General features: G+C 35.7%; 1 protein-coding gene across 1 annotated transcript in view; it reads left to right on the top strand.

The window, feature by feature from the left end:
• Positions 1–21,796, top strand: part of LOC128990400 (vacuolar protein sorting-associated protein 41 homolog) — a 33,137-nt gene extending 11,341 nt beyond the window's left edge. Inside the window, exons 7-19 of the mRNA XM_054412749.1 lie at positions 2,254–2,463; positions 3,429–3,534; positions 6,291–6,439; positions 8,490–8,644; positions 10,971–11,155; positions 12,016–12,196; positions 13,606–13,804; positions 14,278–14,418; positions 17,093–17,229; positions 19,945–20,044; positions 20,811–20,855; positions 21,146–21,228; positions 21,638–21,796. Coding sequence (XP_054268724.1) covers positions 2,254–2,463; positions 3,429–3,534; positions 6,291–6,439; positions 8,490–8,644; positions 10,971–11,155; positions 12,016–12,196; positions 13,606–13,804; positions 14,278–14,418; positions 17,093–17,229; positions 19,945–20,044; positions 20,811–20,855; positions 21,146–21,228; positions 21,638–21,700 — 1,754 coding nt within the window. The 3' untranslated portion in view covers positions 21,701–21,796. The remainder of the gene's footprint in view (positions 1–2,253; positions 2,464–3,428; positions 3,535–6,290; positions 6,440–8,489; positions 8,645–10,970; positions 11,156–12,015; positions 12,197–13,605; positions 13,805–14,277; positions 14,419–17,092; positions 17,230–19,944; positions 20,045–20,810; positions 20,856–21,145; positions 21,229–21,637) is intronic.
• The last annotated feature ends 4,501 nt before the right edge of the window (positions 21,797–26,297 follow it).

Genomic DNA, 26,297 nt, shown 5'->3' on the forward strand with positions numbered 1-26,297 from the left:
TTAACAGTATTGATTGATTTATCTTTGTGTATGGTTAGTTTAAAAAATATGAATTAACAGAAATTCAAAATAGAATAAATTTGGCAAATGCTCATGTATGCATTAAACAATATTTTAAAATCAAAATTACTGTCACATAAAACAAAATTAACAGTACAGTAGAACCTCTTTAATCCGAACCCCTGTAATCCGAACGTCCACTAATCCGAATCCCTCATTGCTGTACTCTATACACAGTACAGCAGTTCTTTGTTGTATACTGTATTCAATTTACAGTACTGTTTATTCACCATGTTTACTACTGTATTAAATAAACACTGTATTTTACTTTATAAAACATTTTTCACTTTTCCAAAATAATGATGATCAATTTTAGCAATGTTTTAGCTATGTAAAAACAACAATATGTTCTGTAATCCGAACTATTCAATAGTCCGAACTACCCCTGGTCCCAATTAGTTTGGATTAAAGAGGTTCTACTGTATACAAGAAGACCAATCCTGCTTTATGGAGCAGAGACATGGATTATGGACAAACAAACAGAAAAGAAGTTGATTATATTTTGAAAACAGAGTCTTGAGAAAAATATTTGGACCTGTTAGAGAGAGAGAAGGATGGATAATTAGACACAACCAAGAAATAAGGGACATGTACCATTCCCCAGACATAGTAGGAGAAGCAAAGAGCAGAAGACTAAGGTGGGCTGGCCATGTATGGAGGAGGGAAGATGGCAGACTAATAAAAGAAGTTTGGAGACAGAACCCAGCAGGAAGAAGACCCCGAGGAAGATCCAAGAATCAATGGAAGAACCATGTGGAGAAAGATTTGCTAAGATTGAGAGCAAGGAAAGAAGATTCAGAGAACAGGGAGGGATGGAGGCAACTTGTTGACGAGGCCAAATACCACCTAGGGTATTCATGGCCATGGGAGTAGAGTAGTATGGTTAGGTTAGGCTGTGAGGCTCTGGTTGATTTTAGTCAATTTTAGATTAAATAAGAAAATGCTAAACAAGGATGAAAAAGTCTAAAAAAGGCATGCAAAAGTGTATTTTATACCTTACCAGCAGTGCCAATGGGCATTCTATAGAATGACTTGGCAAAGTATATAATGAGCTCTATTTTTATACCTTGCCAGGTTCATTTTAGGCTAAGTATAGAGTGCCTGGTTATATAATTTGCTTCTAACCCATACACCAAACCCGCAGTTACAAAAATTATACATCTAATAAAACTGTAACTTAAATTGTTATTGTTTTAACATTTTCCTCAGATTTTTTCTTTCTAGAAAATTTGTTCTTCCTTTTGAATATCTATGCTGCTCTGGCTGTAACTTTAACCAGGCGAATAAAAAAGGTTTGCGTTTAAGTTTCCAACACCAAACACCGTCCGTTCAAATTCATTTATATATATATATATCTATATCTATATCTATATCTATAAAAGTTATATATATATATGTGTGTCCGTTAGCACGATAACTCAAGCAAAAATGATCTGATTTTGATGAAATTTAGTAAACATGTAAACCTACATTTATTCAAACGAGTTCGCGAACCAGCATGATTGGTCCATGGGAACGGAGGTTTATGGGGGTTTTATGGGGTAAAAATTGGTTTTTCCCATTTTTAACCCTAAAAATATAAAATTTTGCAATTTTTTTCCAAACCATTTTGTAGAGCTTAAAAAAACAAATTATTTAGTATATTAAAGCATCATAATGTGCCTAATGGTTATGGAGAAAATTCAAAAATTTTTAAATTTTCTATGTTAGTTTTTATGGATAATAAATAACTGTTACTTAGTTTGTTTGTTTATAAAACATATTTTGATCAAATTTGGAAAATGCATTAATTTCACACTAAACTACTGTATTAACATTAAAAAAAAAACTTGTAAACCCTTCCTGTTGCAGCAAACCTAAGTACTTGTTAAACTAAAATGCTATTTAAATAGGGAATAATTTTGTGATATTTTTAAGGAGATATTTTAGTGTAAATCCAATCAAGCAAATCCAAATTTGCTCAGTCTGTAGGTTTGCCGCGGCGGGGGTGTTTTTAGTTGGTTTTGGTTTTGAGGTTTGGATTTGAATTTTCTGGTTTTGACCGCCACTACCTATTAAGAATATGTTTTGTCTTTAACACATTCACTGGGTGTTTAGAGACTAGATACAGAGGAGTGTAGCCTACATGTGGTAGAAAACAAGGAAACTATATAAAAAAAGCTTAAATTTAATCTTGAATGTTTGCAACCGCAGTGCTGTCATTCCAAACGGACTTCTTGATCTGTGGTGTGGGACCTCTGGATAGTCAGCTGGTTGTGCTGGGTTACTGGCGTGCAGACGACGGAGCCCAGCGGCCACAGCTACATGTGTTAGAGCCTAGACCTGGGGACTACGGCTCAGTGTGTACTGACAACCTTAGCCTGCGTGGTTACACGGAGTATACCTGCAACGACTATTTTCTTGGTCAGTTATAGCTAGAAGATTTTTTAACGGACATTTAGTAAAAGTTCCTGAACTCTGTAGTTCCTGTACTCCATCCTGAACGTTGTAAATCTAAACACCAAGCAGCTGAGTTGTTCATTTCTACATCATCAATTATACAGTAGAGTCCCAATAGTCCGAAATGGTTAGGCCTGGGCACATTTAGGATTACCGAATATTTCAGATTAAGCTTGCCTAAATGTTAAAAAAAAAATTTTTCCTATGACGTTAGGCACGAGCCTGGGATTGTTTTTCACATTTCATTTTTTACATTAGGCTAGACTTGGGGTTGCGGCATTATCACTTAGATAAAATGAAAATCCATTCGTGATTTGGCGGGATTTGAACCTGGGACCTCTGGGGCCAAAGCCCCATGCTCTAACCATTAGACCAGCTCGCTCCCTCAAGCAAAATGTTTACTAAAATAGTCTATACAACAAGTCTACCTCGCCCGACCGCTACAGAATACTTCAAGGAGGTACAACTAACTGTCGTTACACGACAGTGCTACAGTCTCGGCTTTTCCCAATATGTGACAGCACGTACTGGGTCATCACTTTTTGTGTCTACAATAAATTGCATTAATGTCGTCACGCGATGGTGTGCTAGTAGTTTTGACTTTCCCCGATAAGTGACAGCACGTAGCTCTACTAAAAAAAAATTAACAACAAAATTTTTAAAAGTCTTTTTCGGTTTCGGATTAAGCGGAATTTCGGATTACCAAAGTTCGGATTATCGGGACTCCACTGTAAATTTATTTCTCCTGCATTTTACTTGTGTACATAATTCCCTCATTCACAACCTTTGAAGTTATCCAACCATCCAACCTAGGCCCTGTGAGAGTCAGTTAAGAGAATGTGTACTGGAATACTTGATTCTCATTATTGAGTACTACTTATTGAGAACTCAAAAGTTTATAACTAACTAACTGAACTGGCCTGACTTAGAATGTCTGGTGGAAGAGAATTGCTATCTGGTGATGTGTCCCAAAGATGTGGTCGTGGCGACGCCAGTCGACGCAGACGACAGAATCAGCTGGCTTATGGACCACTGGTATGCAGGCTTAAATATCTGTCACATTACGTTTGTTTATTACTTTCTCTTCCCTTTGAAGAAAGTATTTTGTTAAGATTTGAGCAGTGGCGGCTGGTCCATAAGGATACTGGGACAGAGTCCTCCAATTTTCTAGACAATAGTAAGATTAATAATAATAAACATATAAATATAATTTTTAAATAATGTTTTTAGGATAGGTGATAATGGAAGCAACATGTTTTTGCAACAGGTAGTACACTGGGATTCAGTAGATATGAGTCCGAACTTCCATATAAACTGCATGGAAAAATTGGACCAATCACAGCACTGTGTCAGGCTTTAATGCAATAAGTATAGGGCGTTTGGGACTCTGTCCCAAAAGTAGTTTAAAACTACTGTATTGCCACAACGAGCGCTGAGCGCTACGATCTGTCGACTCCGACTGTCAATATCTGTCAAATAAGTGAAATCCAGTAGTTAGTGATTTGTAGAGGTTATGTTCATCATACCGCCGGTATTTGAGGTGTTAGTTAATGTAACAACTATTGTTTCTCTAGATGTGTTGTTCAGTAATGCTAATGAATTATGAATTCTGTTAAAAATCTTTCTGCAAAGTATGCAACTGGTGAGGACAATTATAAACAAAGAGACGATGAAAACAATAACAGTATAAATAAAACAGTCTATATCCAAATACCCCCGCCGCAGCAAACCTGCAGACTAAGTGAATTTCAACTTGTCTGATTACATTATTACTAAAATATTTCCATAAATAAGACATATTTATTCCCAATTATTTAAAAAAAAACATTAGATTTAAGGAGTGCTTAGGTTTGCTGATACGGGGAAGGTAAAAAGTGTTTTTTGACCATACGTCAACAGTAGGGCCTATAGGATGAAATAAATAAATTTGCCGAATTTTATCAACATATAAACATTAACCAATATAATCAACATAATAAACAAGTAAACTACAACAGTTTTCATTTTCTCCATAAGAATAACATAGGAATTTTAAATAACATTATTTTTTAATTTTCTCCGTGACCGTTAGGCATACAACAGCGCTTAAATATACTAAATTATTTCTTTTTTTAAGCTCTAAAAAACTGTTGAAAAAAAAGAAATTGCAACTTTTTTGTTTTTGGGGTAAAAAATGGGGAAAACCCATTTTTACCCCATAAAACCCCCCATAAACCTCCGTTCCCATGGTCCGATCATGCTGGTTCACGAACTCGTTTGAATAAATGTAGGTTTACATGTTTGTACCTAATTTCATCTAAATCGGATCATTTTTGCTCGAGTTATCGCGCTAACGGACACACATAAATATATATGAATTTAAACGGATGGCGTTTTTGGCCTCTAGGGACCTCAAAACGAAAAATTATATCGGTCCCGGGTCCAGGTCTTACCATGAGTACTACGGTAATAGCTTATTCCCTATATGGGAAATTCGCTAAAAGGGGCCTAAACTGACATTTAACACGTTCGTTGCGGCCCATCAAACGGCAGGCGTAGCCCCAGTGTGGCGCAGCCAGCAGCGTCGAAAAAACCCGATTGCCGGGTGATTGGCTTTCAAATTTCGGTCTCACGAATAACAAATAACGTGCAGTGATGTCTTACAACGAGAGTCAACGTCGTTCACTAAAACACCAAACGATAGCAGCACTGCTTGGAACCTAGCCGGTCCCATTGTATTGCCAATTGGAGGTAGAAAGACAGGACAAAAAGTTTATTTTTAAGCTTGCCAGATGGGAATTTTACGGGAAAATTTACTACCAACCTACACCACAACAAAAAGCAAGCCACACACTACACGCTAACGTGGTATAGGTCCACCTACGACCGACACTAGAGCAAAAACGAAAATAAACTAAAGGCATTGCCGAGCGTATCCTATCGATTACGGTAGCACCCTAACACCCGCTCGGCCCGTATCCGATCGGATACGCCTGCAGTGAACGTGTTAAATAACTCCATTTTTTAAAAATTTATCCTTCCCTCGGTATAAGTAACCCTCCCAAAAAATGTATACGTCCTTCCACTACTTTAACCTACCAGCCGCCACTGAGTTTGAGTTTATGTTGGAAATATTTATTGCGGTTTTAAGAGTGATGTCTCCCTGAGTATGTATGTTTGTGTTTGTCAGGTATGTATACAGAGACTAAAGCCACACCATTGATCCAATTTTGTGAAATTTGGCAAATATAGTGTCTCATAAAAGCTTGTATTTCCACTAGACAAAAAATTTTCTTTCCTAACTCAATGTCTAATTTCCTTTTATTTTGTTAGAATATTTAAGAAACACATTACAAGATTTGTAAAAAACACAAAATAATTTTCTTACACTTTGATGAAGTGTAGCAAGAAAATTGCAAGGATGCTCACCTGATAATTAAATTTACTGCTGGCTCAATTCTCATAAAGTTTATAGATTTTTTATGGTTCAAAGCCGCTTTTGGCTTTGAGTAAGATCACCAACTATTACAAAATCAGTATTGGGACACGCCTGGAGATATTTTAACGCAAAATATGAATGGAGGGCGAGTGGATGGAATGAGATGCCCTGACCAGCTTTTTACTGACTAAGACCATATGTACCCATTATTTAAAAGCGCAACAATCAAAGACAGCTCACCTTAGCTTTGAACAATTTAATTTAATTTAATCTGCTGACATTCTGAGGATCAAAACTTTGATTAGTAGGCAAACACTATTACACTCAGCTACCTAGCTAGTAACAGTATTGTATAGCTTTAAAATGGTTACAGGAAGTTTGAGGAGGCAATGGTAGCAGTTGAGAGCAACGAGAAGGAAGTCCAACGCTACACCAAGCTGAGCATTGGACAAGCTTATCTGGATCATCTGTTGTTGCTGGAGGAATACGAGAAAGCTGCCCAGTTGTGCCAGAACATCCTGGGTAATTATCAGACACCATCTCACACCATGAAAACACATCAAGCTTTGTGAGAAGGAAGCTCATTGTGTGCAAATTTAGTCTGTTTAATGGGTACTTTCCTGTTAAAGGGAACATTCATTATTATCGATGATTTTTTTTCGATATATCGATATTAACAAATTGAAACATATCAGCTGAAAACTACGATAAATTTTGTCCAGTATCAACAAACAATTATACAATGAAACCGTTCTAAAAAAATAACCTAACATAACTAACCACCAAACTTGCTGTAACATTTAAAAATTCCGTGGTTAACTTGCCTTTACTGTTACAAACAGAATTTTTAAATGGTACAGCAAGTTTGGTTGGTTATGTTAGGTTAGCTTAACTTACAACAGTTTCATTTCTTAATCCATATATAATAGACTTTTAGCCTAAACAAGATCAGTTGTCAATTTGTAATATAAATCGATATATCGAAAAACATCATCGATAATAATGAATGTTCCCTTTAACAGGAAAGTACCGTTTAATGTATGTGAGACCATAATCACAATCTATAATAGTATATATGATAGTTATCTTTCATCTCATAGTCAATTTTAAAGAATCTGATAATAGGTACTTTTAAGGAAAGTTATGTGCCTAATTAAGGAGTTTTTTTTTTTTCTTTGGAAGGTCGGCCCAAAAAAGGTTCTTATCAAAATTGGACTGCTTATTATAATTTAACTTCTGTTTTAATGAACATCACTCCACAACAATGTTCAGGAATGGTTAAAAACTTGCAAAGACGAATGGAATGTGTAACAATGGTGGAATCTTAGTTTTACGATAGAGTAAGTTTGTACAACTAATAAATAATAATTAATTGCCGTGAGGCGTGAAATGATGAGTACCTTATTTTGGGCCACCCTGTAGTTCAGCTAGCTTTCCTGAGTAAAATAGAGTCTAGGGCTAATATATATATGGTCACATCACATAACAATTTATTGTCCTAAATATAAAACTTATTCTTAGAATTGATTCATAAGTTTTTGTATTTGATGAAATCCTATGTTGAAACGAAATATAGGTGTTATTTGACCTTTACCTTATAGGCTATTGTGTTATCTTATTAGTCCCTTGACTCTTATTTGTTACATATGCTAGCTCTCTATCCCTTTCCAATGGAATTCATTTTTACCTTGGTAGCTGAGTAGTTATAGTGCACCCCTAATAATCGGAAAGTCTGTGGTTTGATCCTGATAAAAGTCATTAACTTTTTTAATTGTTCGACACTGGACCTAACTGTCCCTGCTCATTGGGCTTATAATAAACAATCTTAGCTTAAGTAGCATCTGATCTTTGTAACAAAGCCAAATAAGGCACCTCACTCATATTTCATTCATACCTGGGTAAACAAAAAAACTTAGCTGTGTCCCCATCTTGAAATACAGTAGAACTTCAACTATCCGAATAAATTGGGATCATACTTACGTTCGGATATTTGGATTTTACCAAAATATGGGGTATTTTACAGGAAATAGCCCAAGTTATTACTATTGGGATCGCAGAACGCGTCTTATAAGTTTTTACAGTTGAAAAATTCATGCTTTTGCTGGAATCACGAAGTTGATTATGATTTTCTGTGGGAGACAAAATTATGTGTACAAGACTGCGGAAAATGTTCAAGATTTTGCTGCCATCACAGAAAAATTATGACGATGTTTCCATTTCCATGACCGCAGGAGACAATCATGATGTCTATGTGACCGAGGGATATGTTAACCCCAATTGACATTTCATTGGCATTTTGCTGTGATCACCGAAAACGATGATGATATTTCTGTGACTGTGAGAGACAATGATGATGTCTACAAGACTGCGGAAGATGTGCAAGATTTTGCCATAATTGCAAAAAACAAGTAACCGAGGGAGAAGACGATTGTGTCTTCATGACCGCAGGAGAGGTTTTAGATTATGTCAGGATCAAAGTTTTTGCCTTCTTTAATAACAGTTCTCATTACCTGCATTATTTGAGAGGTATTTTTTCTACACATCTAAACCTAACATTAAATGTTTGTTTAAGGTACAAACAAGAGACTATGGGAGGAGGAGGTGTTTAAGTTTGCCAGAGTTCACCAGCTACGCACAGTCAGTCCTTACCTGCCTATCCATAGCAACTGCCTCGACCCCTACATCTACGAGATGGTTCTTTATGAATTTCTCAAAATGGACCCTCAGGTTTCTTGCTTTAATTATTCCATAGTATATTGCAGTACAAACGAAATTGGAATAATGTTGACCAAAAAGTGCTAAATTGGAAAAACGCCACGCCTCGTCTTGGGGAAAAAAATAAAATTAAGGCATATAATATTACACTAGTGGCTTGTGAGGACATTAGTCCCTAAAAAGCTCAAATGTAAAAAAAATTATTCTAATATTTAACAAACTCAGAATGATTGTAAATAAATACTGGTTTATTAAGGTAGCTTTGGTCTTGTGGTTAATGGTGGTAAAAATGGCTTCCCTGATTGGAATTTTTGGAATTGTATTCGTCAAATATGAAAAGGCAAATAAATGTATGTTGAGGTAAGCTTAGTTCTAGGTCAAAACCGCTTATTTAGCATCTCTTCCCAGTTAATATTTCTAAGTTTATGCTCCTTTTGTAAAGGTTTAACAAAATTGGTGTAAAGTGAAGGCATCCCATTGACCAAACTTAACCCTAGATCTGTTTCTGATCAACATAAAAAAATAGCAATTAGTGTAAGTTTATGTGGTGGTATTCCTCTTAAAGATGCGTTTGACTATATTTTATCAAAATAGGCCTAATCATCGACTGATTCCTAACTCTTTTGCGACTGGTTAGGGTTACATTACACAGTTATCGAAACCAATAGGCTTAACGTAATTAGCCTACTTTTCATCAGCATTGTCTTGCATATTTTTAGTTAGTTTAAGAAACGTAAAGAAATGGAAACTATCTCTAGGTTTTACTGTTATGTACGGATGCTCTCTTTACTATATATACTATTCATGCTATGCTATATTGTTTAAACATTTTTTTTTTCTTAGAGCAACAGTACCTGTTTAAAATCTCATCCAAACAACATTGTTTTTCCACCCAACCTGTCATAGAATTAAATTATTAATTAACAAATATATTGCTTGTACGAACCTATTTCATCTTTATTCCCATGTTATTTTCTAAGAGTAGCCGTTGAGGTTATTCCACTTCATGCAAAATATTGATTAAACACTACAATAAATCTCAAATTAAAAAGGTTAGTAGATTTACAAAGAAAGTGTAGATTAAATCTTGAACATATGTTTTAAAACAAAGCAGAAGTTTGACCTTTTAATCTTGAATCGTTAATTATTTAGTCAATGTGGTCATTTTTTTGTTAAACATTCCTTCAACACACAAAATTATCTTCAAATTAGAAAGTTCATTCAATATTCTAAGTTCAATTCTTTTGATTTGAGCCAGCTCCCATGATTCTACTACTTATTATACGCTTAAAAATACACAAATTTGAAAGGTTTCGCAGTCAAATAATTTATTTCAACATTCTAATACGTAACTAAAAAGTCTTGATTATTATAGGTAACATAATCCCTAGTTTAATATAGTATATAGTAAATTGCAGAATTGACTGGCAATTAAGTCATCCAAATGTCAATATTGCGTGCTGGCTTAGTGATAAATCACGATCAGCTGTATTGAAGTAAACAAAAATCAGCAGTAAATGGCTTCTAATGCCATTCTTATGGAGAATATTTTATGTTACCTATATCTAATTTTGTGTTAAACTTTTGGGAATTTAACTATTTTTCCCGCCGTCACGGGATCGAGACCTTTAATTTGAGCCCTCTCCCGCCATTCTACAACTTCCCAGTCGCCCACAATTTTGACGCAAAGAATCGGCTTACGTAATTAATATATAGATAGATTTTTCTCATCATTCTCATATGAACAATACATTTAAAACACCATGCCACTGAAGTACATAAATTCAACTTCTTGAAGAAAACTTTATTAACTATATCATTGTGCTGACTGCCTGGCTAGCGGCTTGGCTAGCGGCTTGGCTAGCGGCTTGGCTATTAGCTATCGCTCCGGTTGTCAGGTATGCATCACTTAATGTCTGGAAGTAGTGCCACATCAACATGAAAAAGGCAATGTATAGTTACGCAAACTATAGAAGCTGATGAGTACTATAGTTCACCAAAAGGGTTGTAAATAACACTGGCATAGGGACACCATATGATTGCACAGTACCCTATGATAGGGTACTGTGCAACTTAAGTACAAATTATGAGTTAGCTAATAAATCCAAACTGGTTGTTATCGGTTGTCACCTTTATGGGACTGTGTTTTAAATTCTTAACTATTTTAAAAACATGCTGTTTTACAGGATCTTAATCACAAAACATACCTTAACTTTGCTTACCTTAATCAGAACTCAAGTTCTAGTGGAGAACAAAAAAATTTGTATAGGAAATTTAGACATTTGGAATCAATTGCCTACCGGTTGGCGGTTCTGTTAGTTTCTGTTTAAATGTGTAGGGTTTTTTGGAGAAGATCAAGGAATGGCCGCCGACACTGTACAAGTTGCCTGCAGTCGTCAATGCCACCCTGGAACATCTGTTGGTGGTCAACCAATCAGACTTCAAGTCCACCCTGCTGGAGGCCTTGGCATTGTTGTACTCGTACGACAAGAAATATGACAAGTCCCTACAGATGTACCTCAAGTGAGTACCAAAAAATCACTCCCATGCATTAATCACTATTTGTCATTAGGCCTATCTCATTCATAATTGACTTTTAAAGATGTCACTACAGTATACAGGGCCGGCTAGAGGGTGGGGCAGGGGGGCCAGAGCCCTGGGGTCCAGGGCTCCAAAGAAGAGGGCCCGGTCCGGTCAGATGTAAAATTTTCTGTGCTTATAATCTGCTAAAGTTGAAAAGAATTACAGTAGTGTTGTGTTTTGTGTAGGCTGAAGCACAGAGGGGTGTTTGAGTTGATTGCCAAACACAGTTTATACAGTGTCATCCACAGTATGATAGAGGACCTGATGGAGCTAGACACAGTATTACAGTAGTGTCATGTTTTGTGTAGGCTGAAGCACAGAGGGGTGTTTGAGTTGATTGCCAAACACAGTTTATACAGTGTCATCCACAGTATGATAGAGGAACTGATGGAGCTAGACACAGTATTACAGTAGTGTTGTGTTTTGTGTAGGCTGAAGCACAGAGGGGTGTTTGAGTTGATTGTCAAACACAGTTTATACAGTGTCATCCACAGTATGATAGAGGACCTGATGGAGCTAGACACAGTATTACAGTTGTGTTGTGTTTTGTGTAGGCTGAAGCACAGAGGGGTGTTTGAGTTGATTGCCAAACACAGTTTATACAGTGTCATCCACAGTATGATAGAGGACCTAATGGAGCTAGACACAGAATTACAGTTGTGTTGTGTTTTGTGTAGACTGAAGCACAGAGGGGTGTTTGAGTTGATTGCCAAACACAGTTTATACAGTGTCATCCACAGTATGATAGAGGACCTGATGGAGCTAGACACAGAATTACAGTAGTGTTGTGTTTTGTGTAGGCTGAAGCACAGAGGGGTGTTTGAGTTGATTGCCAAACACAGTTTATACAGTGTCATCCACAGTATGATAGAGGATCTGATGGAGCTAGATGCAGACCAGACTGTAGCATTGTTGTTGGACCATGTAACACCTGATGTTGTGGTCAAGCGACTCCAACACAACAAACAGAGGCTTTATCAGGTACTTACTTGTAGCCTTTGTTGGTACTTGCCTTTGTTTTTAAACTTGCTAAAAATTGATAAGTGAGGATGGGTTTTAATTGGTCCAAAATAATTATTTTTCTCTTGTGCTGTGACCTAAATACCTTTTGATGAAAGATTAAATTTGGTTTTTAACACGTTCGCTACTGCAATAGTACGAAATTTTTCATTCACATGGACCAGCGATGCACATATGCGACGGCCGGTTTCCACTCATAGACTGTCGTCGCATATTTGCGTCAGGGTTATAATGTTATTAAAATGCTTATATCTTTGTAACGGTCTATTTGAAGGCACTAAATTCCCTGCAGTGGTCTACAGAGATGTCTGACGCACAACTGCGTCGCTCGGTCTGTGGATATGATGATTGGTGACGTCATAATGATAGTTGAAAAAACTGGTCTTTACTTTTCTGCATTACTGTATGTATGTATGCAGTATGTATGCTGCATTATCCTATGTAGCTTTTATATTTGATCAGTTTTATAACTGTTCTTGAATAATCTATTTTGTTTACTTACTTTCACCTCAAAACACAAACAAAAAAAGACTGTCGTATATATGCGACGTTTGGTCTATTTCAAGAAAACTATGATAATTTTCACTATTGTCTTCGCTGAAGACTGGGCGTCGCAAATATGCGACATTATAAAAGGTTATACAAAATACAAAAAAACAAGAATAAATTACAAACACGATTGTAGCGTATTACAATGTAAATTATCGCTGTTTTACAGGTTTTCGCCCGTGGTCTGTGTGTACTGTTAACCAAGTGACAGCCGTAAGATTCAAATGCGTAAGATTCAAATGTATACCTTGGTCTGTGGCAATGACCGCAGCGTCGCATATATGCGACGCTCAGTAGCGAACGTGTTAAAACATGGACTTTGTACATGCATTCGGCCATTTAACACTTAAGGGCTTCTAAATATTAAATGTAACGTTAGAAAATCACATGTATTTTTATTGCACCGTTTTCCATTCTTCACTTATGTTTTACCTCAAAATGTCTTTAATAGTTTGATTAAATTTACATATAACAATAGATACATTAGTTTGAATTAAAATCTTAAAACCTTAGACTTTTCAACAGTATCTTTTAACAGGTCTTTAAAACTATTTATTGCCCTAATACCAGTTGAGTTACTTGGAATTCTTGACATAAAATGCAGTACATGCATGCCATTTGCTCAATATGAAATTTAATTTATCTTATCCTGTTATTACAACCGCTTATTAATGAGAAATGCAGAATTCTACCTTTTAACAGGACTTATTGAAAAATTTTTGTTTTCAATCTAATGCAACTACAAGCCCGACAAATAAAAAAAAAAATATTGTATTACTATAACCACTAAGTGTTAACAATGAGAAGTGAATTTGTCCTAGTACTTGGATGCCCTGGACCAGAGGAAGGATATAAGATCTGCAGGTAGGAAGTACCATGGGCTACTTGTCAGTCTGTACGCAGACTTTGCCAGAGAAAAGCTGCTGGCGTTGCTGCGCCGCAGTGACCACTATCCAATACAGGAGGCACTGACCATCTGCAAGGATCGCTGCTTCTACCCGGAAATGGTCTACTTGCTAGGTAACTGACTATCCAATCACTTGCCTTACAGTCAATCCAACACAGATGTATAGAGTAAACATGATATAATGATGCAAGGTTTTATTGGTCTACAAAACTATTCTGTGAAAAAGCAAACAATTTGTCCTGTCTATATCCGTCAGCTCTCACAGTTTTTTACGTTCATTAAAACAACTGTGTTGATTGTAATTTTTTAAGACTTGATTCTTCAAAACTTGAATACTTCGCAAACAAGGTAGATTTGTGGAAGTGGCCCTATATAGTATAATCTCCACGAAGCCAAAACTTGACTCTGAAATTTCCGTATGAAGCAATATGGTATTTGGCCTTTCTGCTCACACTGTTTGTCTCGTAGAAAACAAGTCTCGTTTTTTTATAGCCACACCTCATACTACATCAATAACTCTGAATATATATATACTGAAACCACTTCATATTGTTTGAAAATGTATCTCTTACTTGGTGTTCTATAGGGAGGATAGGCAATACCAAGGAAGCTCTGGAGCTCATCACACAACAGCTGGGAGATATAGAGCAAGCCATAAGCTTCTGTAAGGAACATGACGACCCTGATCTCTGGGAGGACCTCATCAACTGCTCTCTCAAGCGACCTGGTACTGTAGTCTTCATAAGTGGGGAAAAACTTTGTCTACAGTTGTCGTACAAAGTTGTATTTTGTTCACTTAAATTTGTTTTCAATACAGAACTTTGTCCACTACTAGCATAGATAAAACATAGTCCCTTAGTAGATTTCCCATCCTTATGGAACAGCTGAACCCAATTTTATTGTTAGTTCTGTCCGGTTTTCTATCTGCCACTTGTGCCTTGTGTTGTGGTGGTGGCCATCTCTTCTAAGTTTAAAATCATTAAAATTGTTATTAACCCTAAAGAGACAAACATAAATATCTATTTTTATGGTATAGCCTTTGGATCACTGATTTTTACAACAAAAGGTTTAAATTACCTGTATCCTTCAAGTGATCCTCGATTGTAGTTGCTTGACTACAGCTGTTTTGTGTTTATAAACACATCTTCAGGTCAATGTTGGGATAAATCAATGCAACATTGACCTGAAGATGTGTTTATAAACACGAAACAGTTGTAGTCAAACAACTACAATTGAGGATCACTTGACGGATACAGGTAACAAGGTAACTTAAACCTTTTGTTGTATAAATATATACATTTACTACAGTCAAAATACAATATATACGTACATATATACAGACCTCAAACGACTGCGGATAACCAGGGCTCGGACAATCACGAGCTGCACTAGTAGCATTCGGCCGACTGTGGTATTGGTGGCATAGTAGCTCAGTTGGCTAAGGCGTTACACTGACAAGTGTAGCGTTGAGGTATTTCTACATGCACAGATTCAAATCCCGTACATTTGCAATACATACTAAGCTCTACAATGTTCATGCTGTTAATAATGTGTCAATAATGCTTTGCTGGCGCAAGAGGCCCACCTTAAATAAACGGTGTATGGCTTGGATGGGAGTTGACAGCATTTTTGAGTTTAGTAGGGATTGCACACAACACCTGTTTTGCTACTTTTGACATTAGTATAGAGAAGGAGGACACACATTTTTCTTTTTTTGCTTTTATTTATGTCCATATTTAACTAAATTAGTTAAATATGGACATGACGATTAAAACTAATATATTGTAAAAGACATAAAAGGATATAACCTACAAAAATATATTAACAGAGAAATATAAAAATAGGCTTAGGGCTTAAAGTGTCCTTACTTGTAAAATGTTGTAAACAAACAATAAAAACAAATATTTAAACAAAAAAACAAAGTAATTATACCAATTGTAAATAGTTTGACATATTGATAGTGTGCATGTTCACTAACACAATCATAATAGACAAAACGATTGAATCACTTACTAAACAGCTGCTTGTTTTCATTAGCACATTAAATTGAAAACAAACTAGAAGTAGTTTTGAGAGTTCATCTTTGAATGAAAACTATTTCAGTTTTGTAACATAGTATTGCCTCCATCGTAAAACTTGAGCTTGGGTCGAAAAGAGACGTTTTAGTCGCTAATGATGAAATACTATTAGTGACCTTACATGTAAATGTTTAATGGCAATATAAACTATTCTTATTCCTCATATGAAGCAACGAGTGATTGGAAAGGGGCCAACCAGAGAACAGGATAGACAATTTTCTATTGTGCAATGAATAGATGCTTAGTTAGATTGATTGATAGATGTGAATTGATTGTTGATTGATTGGTACAGAGAATTAATGATAGTAGGCTACTATAAGGTCCAATATAAAATGTTTGAAATCAAATGTTTGTTCGGTGTAAAGTTTCTTTTGATAGATGTGTTGCGTGGGGTCCAGATAATTAATGATTTAATGATAGTACTATTAAGGTCCAATATAAAATGTTTGAAATCAAAAGTATATTAGGTGTAAAGTTAGGTGTATTTACAATTGTTCTGTATAAATGTTATGTTTTTGAGACTGAATTTACCCTAGAACAATGGTCGTTAGCATCCAATGCAGTAGCCAATTCATATTATTAACATTATCCATGTTTAAAGGGGGGTCCACACGCAAGGATTTCGCGAACGTTTTATCTGCGCAGGTAAAACGTTGCAAAGAAATGCGTCCACTTGGTACAGGTTTCAGCACCACCTTTTGGTGTAGTTTTGTGTTAACTTTCAGTGTAGCCAGTGTTCAAAGAAAGCAAAGAAATAAGTCTGAGCCAAGACGGCGCTCACTATGGTCAAGACAACCAATTTCATAATAGTTTCTCTGTTCATGTTCGAATCTACTGCTTTGTATTTTTCAAAAGTCTCTAAGTCTTTTTCTTATCACAGTCACTATGTTCCTTACACTTGACCCTCTATAAATATGGAAAACTTCTGTACAGTTCGATGAATTCAACAATAAAATCACGGGAACATTGGCAAAGACCTGCAATCGTAATTAAAAACACACTTGTACCTCTGACAGCACGTGAAGACAACACTGCATACTGGGGTTTTGAGCGTGAAGACGGTGTTGAAACGGATGACAGTGTACACACACAACGACTTGTCTGAAAACGTTGTCAAAACTATGCTCTCCGCAATAGTTTTATCGCTCCGTCTTCCGTCTCCGGGCAGTTCTCAAAAATGCACAGTTTTGTGGTACACACACAACGATTTGACTGCAACGATTTACTTGCGCAGGTAAAACGTATGGTAAATCCTTGCGTGTAGACCTGCCTTAAAATTGGTAATATTGTTCTGTAATGTTTTTTTTTATTTTTCATTTACAGATTTCATAACGTTTTTACTCCAGCGAATCGGAACTTATATAGACCCTCGTCTTCTAGTTCAAAGGATAGACAACAGTCTTGCCATTCCTGGTCTGAAGAATTCTCTTGTAAAACTTATGCAAGACTATAACTTACAGGTATTTCAAAGTGTTTGTTATAATGTTTGAAATTTTAAAAATATGATGTTTTGAACCTATTAGGTGACTTAAGGCAGGGACAGAGACAGATGGACTAAAATTCGCTCCCCATGTTATCAAACGTGGCAACTGGCAACACACACACAGGAATCCATCCGTCTGCCTATCCATATCAAGCCACAACTAGTTAGATCGTTCTAGAAGTTTACCATCATTCTAGTTATGGCTTGGATGTCACCTGTTGGGGCCGGTTAACCTACCAAAATGTTGTCGTCTTTCTGTAAATACCGGTACCATTGTTTAAATGTATATATGTTTGTGTCGTGAACTATTAGTAGTTTTAACCAAGTGACCTCCATTGGAATGAAGAGTTCAAACTGGCCCGCTCAGGGCCGGTTCTAGGAATTTTTCAGAGTTAAGCAAACACCCGAATCAGCGCCACCTAGAATTCCCCCCCACCCCATCACCCATGAACATAACTTAACCCTATTTCATTTGTAAAATTTTTTCCCCAAAAATTTTGGGAAGCACTATTTTATAAGTTTAGGTTAGAAGAATACTTGCAATAAAAGACTTTTTTCAACTACTGTTTATTATTCACAGAAATTTAACATTTTTACACTTTTACTCATCATATGTACACTTAAGCAAAACCCAAAGTTAACAATTTATTTCTAAATGTGAAGTCAATTTTCACAGGATTACTTGGATACTATATAAGTTTTTATGGTACTTTCCTGTTAAAGGGAACATTCATTATTATCGATGATTTTTTTCTCTATATTTTTGTTTTCCGATCCATTAAAAATTGACAACTGATCTTGTTTAGGCTAAAAGAAATAAAACTGTTCTAATCTAACCTTACATAACAAACCAAACTTCCTGTATCATTTTATAAATTCCGTTCGATAACAGAAAAGGCAAGTTAAACACGGAATTTTTCAATGTTACACAGCAAGTTCGGTTAGTTATGTTAGGTTATTTTTTTTTATAACAGTTTCATTTCATTATTGTTTGTTGATACTGAACAATATTTATCGAAGTTGTCATCTGATATGTTTCAATTTGTTAATATTGATATATCAATAAAAAAATCATCAATAATAATGAATGTTCCCTTTAACAGGAAAGTACCGTTTTTATAAAGCCTATTACAATGAATAACAGGGGTGAATAATAAGGGAAAGAAGGGAGGGGGAAGTTTCTTGCTGTGACAAGTGGCGCTGCGCGCTTATCTCGAGCATGAGTCAAGAAATGAAACCCACAGGCGCCGCAGTGTACGCTGCCGAGCGTCAGCTCACTACAAATCGAAACTGTAAATAGTGCAAATCAATGCCTTGAGTCCTTGAGCTGAAGTGCTGTATCACACTTGCATTGAACGCATTTTTCAGGTGCTGTTGGTACAAAACAGAATAAATGCCTTTGGTGTGGTGCTTTGGATACTTGAACTCTGAGCAAAAAAAAAAAAAAATTTAGTTGGTCACTTGTCAGTAAACGTGTTTCCAATTTTGTCTTCTGAAAAAAATTGTGTCCCGTTGGCGCCACTTTTTCGTGACGCCATATGCGACCGTGTAGTTCGGGTATGGGTTAAACCGGCCCTGGGCCCGCCTGAAGATGGTACAATTTCGTGCCAAAACCTAGGTTGCACCAATCGACATAATTTGAACTGGTGACTGAAGGTATTTAATAGGGATGGATGGGATTAAATTTTTAGTTCAGGACGGGACGGGACAGGATTTTTATTTCCTTCCCGATTTCTGGGACAGGATATTTTCCTGTGACCAAAAAGAAAGTCTTGAGTATTGCAGTTTCCAAAAAAGACAAACAAAATCAATTTTTACCATTTGTGGCTCTGATCTATAAAAATCAAAAATGGGTAAACATTTTCAGGTATAGAAACTTGTGACTCGCGGTCAAGGTGCAATTGTCAAAATGACTCTGCGGTCACGGCGTGATTGTCAGTATGACTCCGCGGTCATGGCGGGATCGTCGGTATGACTCCGTTGTCACGCCGCAATCGTCAAAATGACTAGCGGTCACGGCGCCATAGCGGCAAGATCGCCAACAATCAGATCAAATCCCATCCCAAAAGATTCCCGAATCAAATGTAATCCCGTCCCAAAAATCAGGAATATTTTTTTCCAAAAAATTTCCCGACCCATCCATCCCTAGTATTTAAACCATTATACTAGTTGATATGATTGAGTTAAATGATTAGGCCTATGTGAGTTGGTAGCGTCACGGACATCAGGCCCAAAGGCAGCAATGTCTTGGGGTTCGGATCCTGGTCACTGCTGCTATGGGTACTTTTTATCAGTAGAGTTCACCCTTGTACTGCCCTTGTACTGTACCGGCTCACCCCTGGCTTTGCTGGATACGATCCAGGCATAGGTCAATAGCCGATGTCGACGGGCAAATGCAAGGTTAAAAAAGGCTGCCAACCTTTTTTAAATTGTTGTTGGTCCAATTTAAAACAATTTCCTTCATAGACTCGGTATGTCTTTTTGGTGAGTTATAAGAGTTTATAATTTTGTTTTATTAACCAACAATTCATATATTATTTTTTACTTCCTGCAAAGTTTGTTAATCTAGAACAGCCGTGAATTTCAAACTTGATGATAAATATCAAAGTTAAGTTCAACGGAACTGTTAATCTTCTTTTGATTTCAGCCCTGAAATTCTCTATTTATCCTTAAATTCATCTATTTTTTCTAGGTGTCAGTACAAGAAGGGTGTAAGAAAATATTAGTTTCTGACTATTTCAACTTACATGAACGCCTTGTCTCTATGCAGCAACGCGGAGTACTTATTGACGGTGAGTCTTTGACATGTGATGAATTGTATTGTTTATGTCAAAGAGAACTAACCCACTAAGCTCCCATTCAGTAACTAAACTAGCCTATTTATCATGTTGTTCCTCATCTTATGAACACAAAAACCTTTTTATTTTAACACAAGTTTCTAGAGATAACCACCACCAAGCTTGAACAGAACGCCTTATTTTAGTTGCATGTCTCATAGAACCCAGCCGAGATGTCAACTGTTGGTCCTCACCCACCACAGTTATTTTTATTGAGTTATGCTCAAATAGATAGTTGTAAGTTAACTCTGGTTGTGTTACTCTTGATAAACAATTTATACAAATGTTGATACTGACTGTGTTGTTACATATTCTATCTTGAAACCACATCGTAAACTTAAAAAGGCTTGCACCTTGCACCACTTTTAAAAAAACTTGTCTCAAAACCAAACTTAACCTATGAATAACAATCATCCAATACTTGGTTATAATCTAAATTGTGCTTAAATTTAAATACAGGAGTTTTCAACATTTGAAGTTATTTCAGTATTTTTTTAGATTTAATGTTTTATCAATAAACATTGATTTCTTCACTTTTATGGTTTAAACCCATTGCCGACCCTTGTTGTACCTGATTTAACTTAAAAAACTCTTTCTCTACACTTTATAAAGTCCTGACCTACTTGTACTTCTAATTAGCTATCCTGTGTTCTACAGTTTAAAATCTGTTTCTTGAACAGATGAACAAAATGTTAGGAGCCTGATGAATATTTTTTTGCAGATGACTACTTCTGTGGAGCTTGTCATAGAAAGATAATTGTTAAAGGTGAGTTTTGTCTTATTCACTAGTTCAATAATAATCTCACTCAGTTTTTTTTTTTTTTTTTTTTGTGATAAATAAACCTTTTATTTAGTTTACTAATATGTGAAATCAAGTTTGGAGGGTCATGAAATATGTTTTTATGCAAATACTAAACAAATGAACTTGCAGTTTTATGAACGGTTAGCATTTTTAGACCAAACTATGACCTGATTACTTTTTAGAATCAGCTATTGTTTAAAACCACTCCAAGTATTGTTGATTTTACATAATTTAGTAATATGGTCCTTTTGCAGACACTAGTCAGACTAACAACATAGTGATATTCTACTGTCATCATCTGTTCCATGAGGAGTGTCTTCCTCCCTTACAAGTTGTGGTAAGTGGTAAATTTGTGTATAAGAAATCGTAAACAAACATATCGGTACTTATATGTGAATTTATTTATCGTAGTTGTAGATAAATGATTTTCCACTACCAGAATGTCAACAGCTCAAAAGACTACATTCATAAATACACCAGACGTTGACAATCTGCCACATTAGGTAATCAGACACTTCCTTAAATATGTCATGGCCAATCTATGCTCAATTCTAAAACTAAAATTGTGTTAAAACTGCAGTCCCACAGACTTGTAATTGAGGTTGTCAGTAGAGTTTCATAGGTACACAGTATGGGTATATGATATGAAGAACCATGTCATATACACACTATGTTTTGCTTGATTGTCAGTTCAGCATATGTTGCAAGTGAGTTTAGGTACATTTAAACTTATATCTCATTTACAGGTCAGCTGTGTCATCTGCAACTCCCAAAAGAGCAACTCCATTTTTAATTCAGCCATAAAGTAGTCTCTCCAGATATCTTTGGCTGCCACCAAGTCACCACCATTCGTTTGTACTCATTAATAAACTGTAATTGAATATATTGTATATAAAACATTTTTATCTAAGAAGACATATTTACAGTAAAGTTACATTAAATATTTGTCTAATTTGTGACCCTTGATATCCTACTCATATATGTTCTAAATATTTTATAATGTTTTGTTTTACATTAACTCTTATTTCCAAACTGAATCTAGCAGAACTCTAACTATCCAAATTCCAATCATCCAGATCACATTTGCAAGGAGAAATACAATTAAATAATTTTTAAATTTATTTTAAACGTCTTCATTATAGTTGTCTGCATAATCTTTAGACAAACGTATTTACACACAACTCCACCAGGAGCAGGACAGCAGGAGCAGCTCAGTCCGTTCTTGGTGTCGCTGGCCGCTTTAAGTTCAGTGTAGTGTCCTAGTTAGTCACCAAAATGTTCACCCAAGAAAGATATTTAGTCCTAATGGTATTGTTTAAAGTTGATTCCTGAGCAAAGTTGTGTGCTGTTTAATTTAAGAAACGTGAAGCTTTGCGGGCCATTTATTCTCGAAACAGTAAAGCTGTATTTATTTCCACTGGACTTAAAACGGATTAGTTTTTGTCTTTTGGCAGCTTGAAATAACATTACCAAAGCCTCGAGTTGCTGTACAGCAAAGGTAAATAAAATAATATGGTGGTTTTTCTTACATTTACAATGAGATTCCTAAGGTGATAATGGAAGCTATAATAATATAAATTGCTCTAAAATACACTAAAACATGAGTTTTTAATGTGAAAATTTGGAAAATTTCACTAGGGGATATTCCATACATAAGGGCTGTGCCCTTCCCAAACATAAATTTTGGATCCGCCCCTGTAGCCATAAGTTTACTACTGTGTGTGGACTGGCCCATTATCAAATCATAGTAATTTATAGAACCAGATTTGGCTGTATAAGTAGTTTGTAAAACAATTGTAAGAATTATAATCCATATTTTCTAGCCCCTGAGCTGGTTCTATAACTAAATTGAAATGTTACCTTTGTCATCCAGCTCCTGATATTATTATCAACTTGTTACGGCCGTTTCAGCATCACTGTGCCATCGTCGGACTGTTCAGCCAAAAGGCGTCGTTAAAACACAAAAACATACACACGAAACACACACATATTTGACAAAACGGGGTTTTGAAAACAGGCCTGTTGAGGATAGTACATTCCCGAACTTGAGCAAGTAGCTGACTGGAGTCATCCTTGCATTGTCATGTCGGTTGTGGTGTTATCAGCTGTACTTTGCCCCTTTGGTCTTGGTTCTCTCCACTGATTTAAAATACTATTGAAGATGAAGTGTGATTTAAATTGTAATTTATCGTTTAAAATTAGTTCACTATTGTCATTTTTTATGTGGGCTTTGTAGATTTCAAATTCTTCCAGGGTATCTAATTTGCTGCCTTTTGTACAGGTGTGAAGGATTTCCAAGCCAGTGTCAAGGTTATTTAAGTCGTGATTTTCATCCATCAGGTGTTGAGCAAAAGTTGATTTTTGTTTGTCATTTTTCGGGTTCGGATGATGCTCTTTATATCTTGTTTTGAATGTACGCCCCGTTTTTCCTACATAAACACTAGGACAACTAGCACATTTAATTTTGTAGACTCCTGACCTGTCTTCAATAGTATTTTAAATCAGTGGAGAGAACCAAGACCAAAGGGGCAAAGTACAGCTGATAACACCACAACCGACATGACAATGCAAGGATGACTCCAGTCAGCTACTTGCTCAAGTTCGGGAATGTACTATCCTCAACAGGCCTGTTTTCAAAACCCCGTTTTGTCAAATATGTGTGTGTTTCGTGTGTATGTTTTTGTGTTTTAACGACGCCTTTTGGCTGAACAGTCCGACGATGGCACAGTGATGCTGAAACGGCCGTAACAAGTTGATAATAATATCAGGAGCTGGATGACAAAGGTAAAATTTCAATTTAATTGTAAGAAGTCTGAATGATCAGACTCTTATACACTGGATCTGACTGAGACGTGATCTGAACCCTCAAACAACATCCCAGACCGCTCGGGTCATTGATCAGACTCAAGACTAATAACACTGGTCAACCCATAGCTAAGCTAAGAAGCTCCAAACATGAACCCCAGGTTACAGCATATGTCAGGTAAAAACACAGCTTCCAGCTGATTTTGCTGAGTTACACACTGCTTTATATAGTTAAGTGAAAGTTTGATGATGGCTGATACATCTGCCTGTGAAACTCAAAGGGCTAAGAGACATTCTCAACTGTTAGAGGTTTGATGATTGAATTAAACAAGGAAATATGGCAGCATGGTTGCCTAATCAACAAGCAACTCTCCAGAGTAAAATAGAAAGAATTAATGAAGAAATAGTTAGACTGTAAATTCGAAAAGCTCAAATTTATTTCTTTAACAGTATACAATACAAACAGTTGATTATGGATTTCTCTAACCATACCTATTCAAATCAAGGGCAACTTTTATCAATACAAAATATTAGGGTTGGATTAATTTTTATTCAGTTATTTAGCAAAGACGAGTTTTAATGTTTTTAACAGTTATAGTCTACTGAAATAAGGTTCTATGACTTCCAAGCAGTAAATCAGTCATGTGTAAGTAAGTCATCAAAAGTAATCTATTCCATGTTGACATCCCATATTGCTTCTACTTTAGATCAAATTACTTTGGTGTTCGGCTAAAGAATATTTATTTCTCTTGTTTCTCAGATTAGATGATTACTTTTTGTGGTCAGCTCAAGTAGGTAGGTATTTATTTTGACATACACATCAAATTACTTATAGTGGTTAGCTAAAGTATTACCGGTACTATTGACACTCAGAGAAGATTATATTTTGTAGGCAACTAGAGCTAATAGATTTTGCTACAGACATTATCGTCTAATTAATTCTTGTGACCACCTAAAGTTGTGATTGCTCTTCAAATTTAGATAAAATTATTTTTTTTTAAATAGCTTAAGTGGTAATACTGATAACATTCGTTGTTCAGTTGAAAATTTAGCATCCAACAATGAAACTTTCTCTTAGGTGTTTTAGGGATTTGAGATGTAAAACAATATAATTATTGTAACTAAGCTTTACCTATGAAAAAAATAAATTTGTAATAATAACTGTTTTTGCTTAAACAGAACTAAAAATAAAATTGAAGCCTCTGCGATCAGAAAAACCATCTTTAGGTTGCCTTAACCAGCCAATCTTTCAGTTGTACAGCAGCTCAGATAAATTTCACATAAATTGACCTTGCCACTCAGATTGGTACGAACAATCTTTTCTCGCTTGGACAGTAGCACTGACCAAAAAAACATCATTTGTTGTAAACAATTTTTTTTCCAATATTTTCTTAAGAATAAGAAATATTTATTTCCATTGATCTTTATAAAAGAAATAGGACACGTCATTGTTATACATAGTTACAAGGTGATTCAGTGTTTACAGTACAAAATATCTAAATTTAAATAGCCACTTACATGAAAATAAAAGCTTTATTTCAGCTTACTCTTCAAAATCTAATATTTATTTCACAACTTAAAAACTCATCAATTTTGTAAAAGGGATTTTTAACAATCCAGTCATACAGTTTATTTTTAAAAATACTGTAACAAACTAATTTTGCTTCTTCAGGCAGCTTATTAAAAAACATTATACAATTTAATTTATGTGAATGTTTGGTTTTTGCCAATCTGTGCTGCAATATATCTATTTTATCCCTACCTCTTGTATAGTGATTGTGTACGTCTTTTCGGAAAGAGAATTGATCTATGTTTGACTTTGTATATATTAGAATTTGGAATATATAAAGATTTACTATGGTTGGTATCCTGAAATGAATGAAAAGAGGTTTACAATGTGTATCTGAGCATTCTCCAGCAATGCTTCGAACCGCCTTTTTCTGGAGTAAAAGGATGTCATTAATATGTGGAGAGTGGCCCCACAAAATAAGACCATATAGTATGTGCGATTGAAAGAGTCCAAAATAGGCCAATCTTAAATATTCATGACTAACAAAATCCTTAAGTTTCCACAGCAAGCACCTCACTCTTGAAATTTTGTTACAAACAGATTTTATGTGTGATGACCAATTTAATTTTGAATCCAAATTAAATCCTAAAAGTTTAACTGATTCAAATTTTACCTCTGTTTTAAGACTGATTGTTATATATTGTGATTTGTCAGAATTACAAGATAGTCTGTTTGCAGAAAACCAATCATATGCTCTATGTTCAGCCTCTTGACTAATTAAGCGCAGGGTTGTTAAATTAGAATGGTTGGCGAGTAAAGTTGTATCATCCGCATATATAACAGATTGTGTATTTATATTTATAGGAAGATCATTAATGTAGACGTTAAAGAAAAATGGCCCTAGTACAGAGCCCTGAGGAACACCGGTTTCAACTTTTTCAGTTTTAGAACATTTATTTTTTTAATTGATACCAATTGAAGTCTATTACATAAATACGAAGAAATTAGAAGCATGGCATCATTAGTGATGCCATAAAAACGTAGTTTGTTAGTTAGGATATCAAAAGGAACCGTGTCAAAAGCTTTACTTA

Source organism: Macrosteles quadrilineatus, unplaced genomic scaffold (assembly GCF_028750875.1).
Source record: "Macrosteles quadrilineatus isolate MER2022 unplaced genomic scaffold, UCM_ALF_1.0 Scaffold_3__2_contigs__length_128488019, whole genome shotgun sequence".
Lineage (NCBI taxonomy): Eukaryota > Metazoa > Arthropoda > Insecta > Hemiptera > Cicadellidae > Macrosteles > Macrosteles quadrilineatus.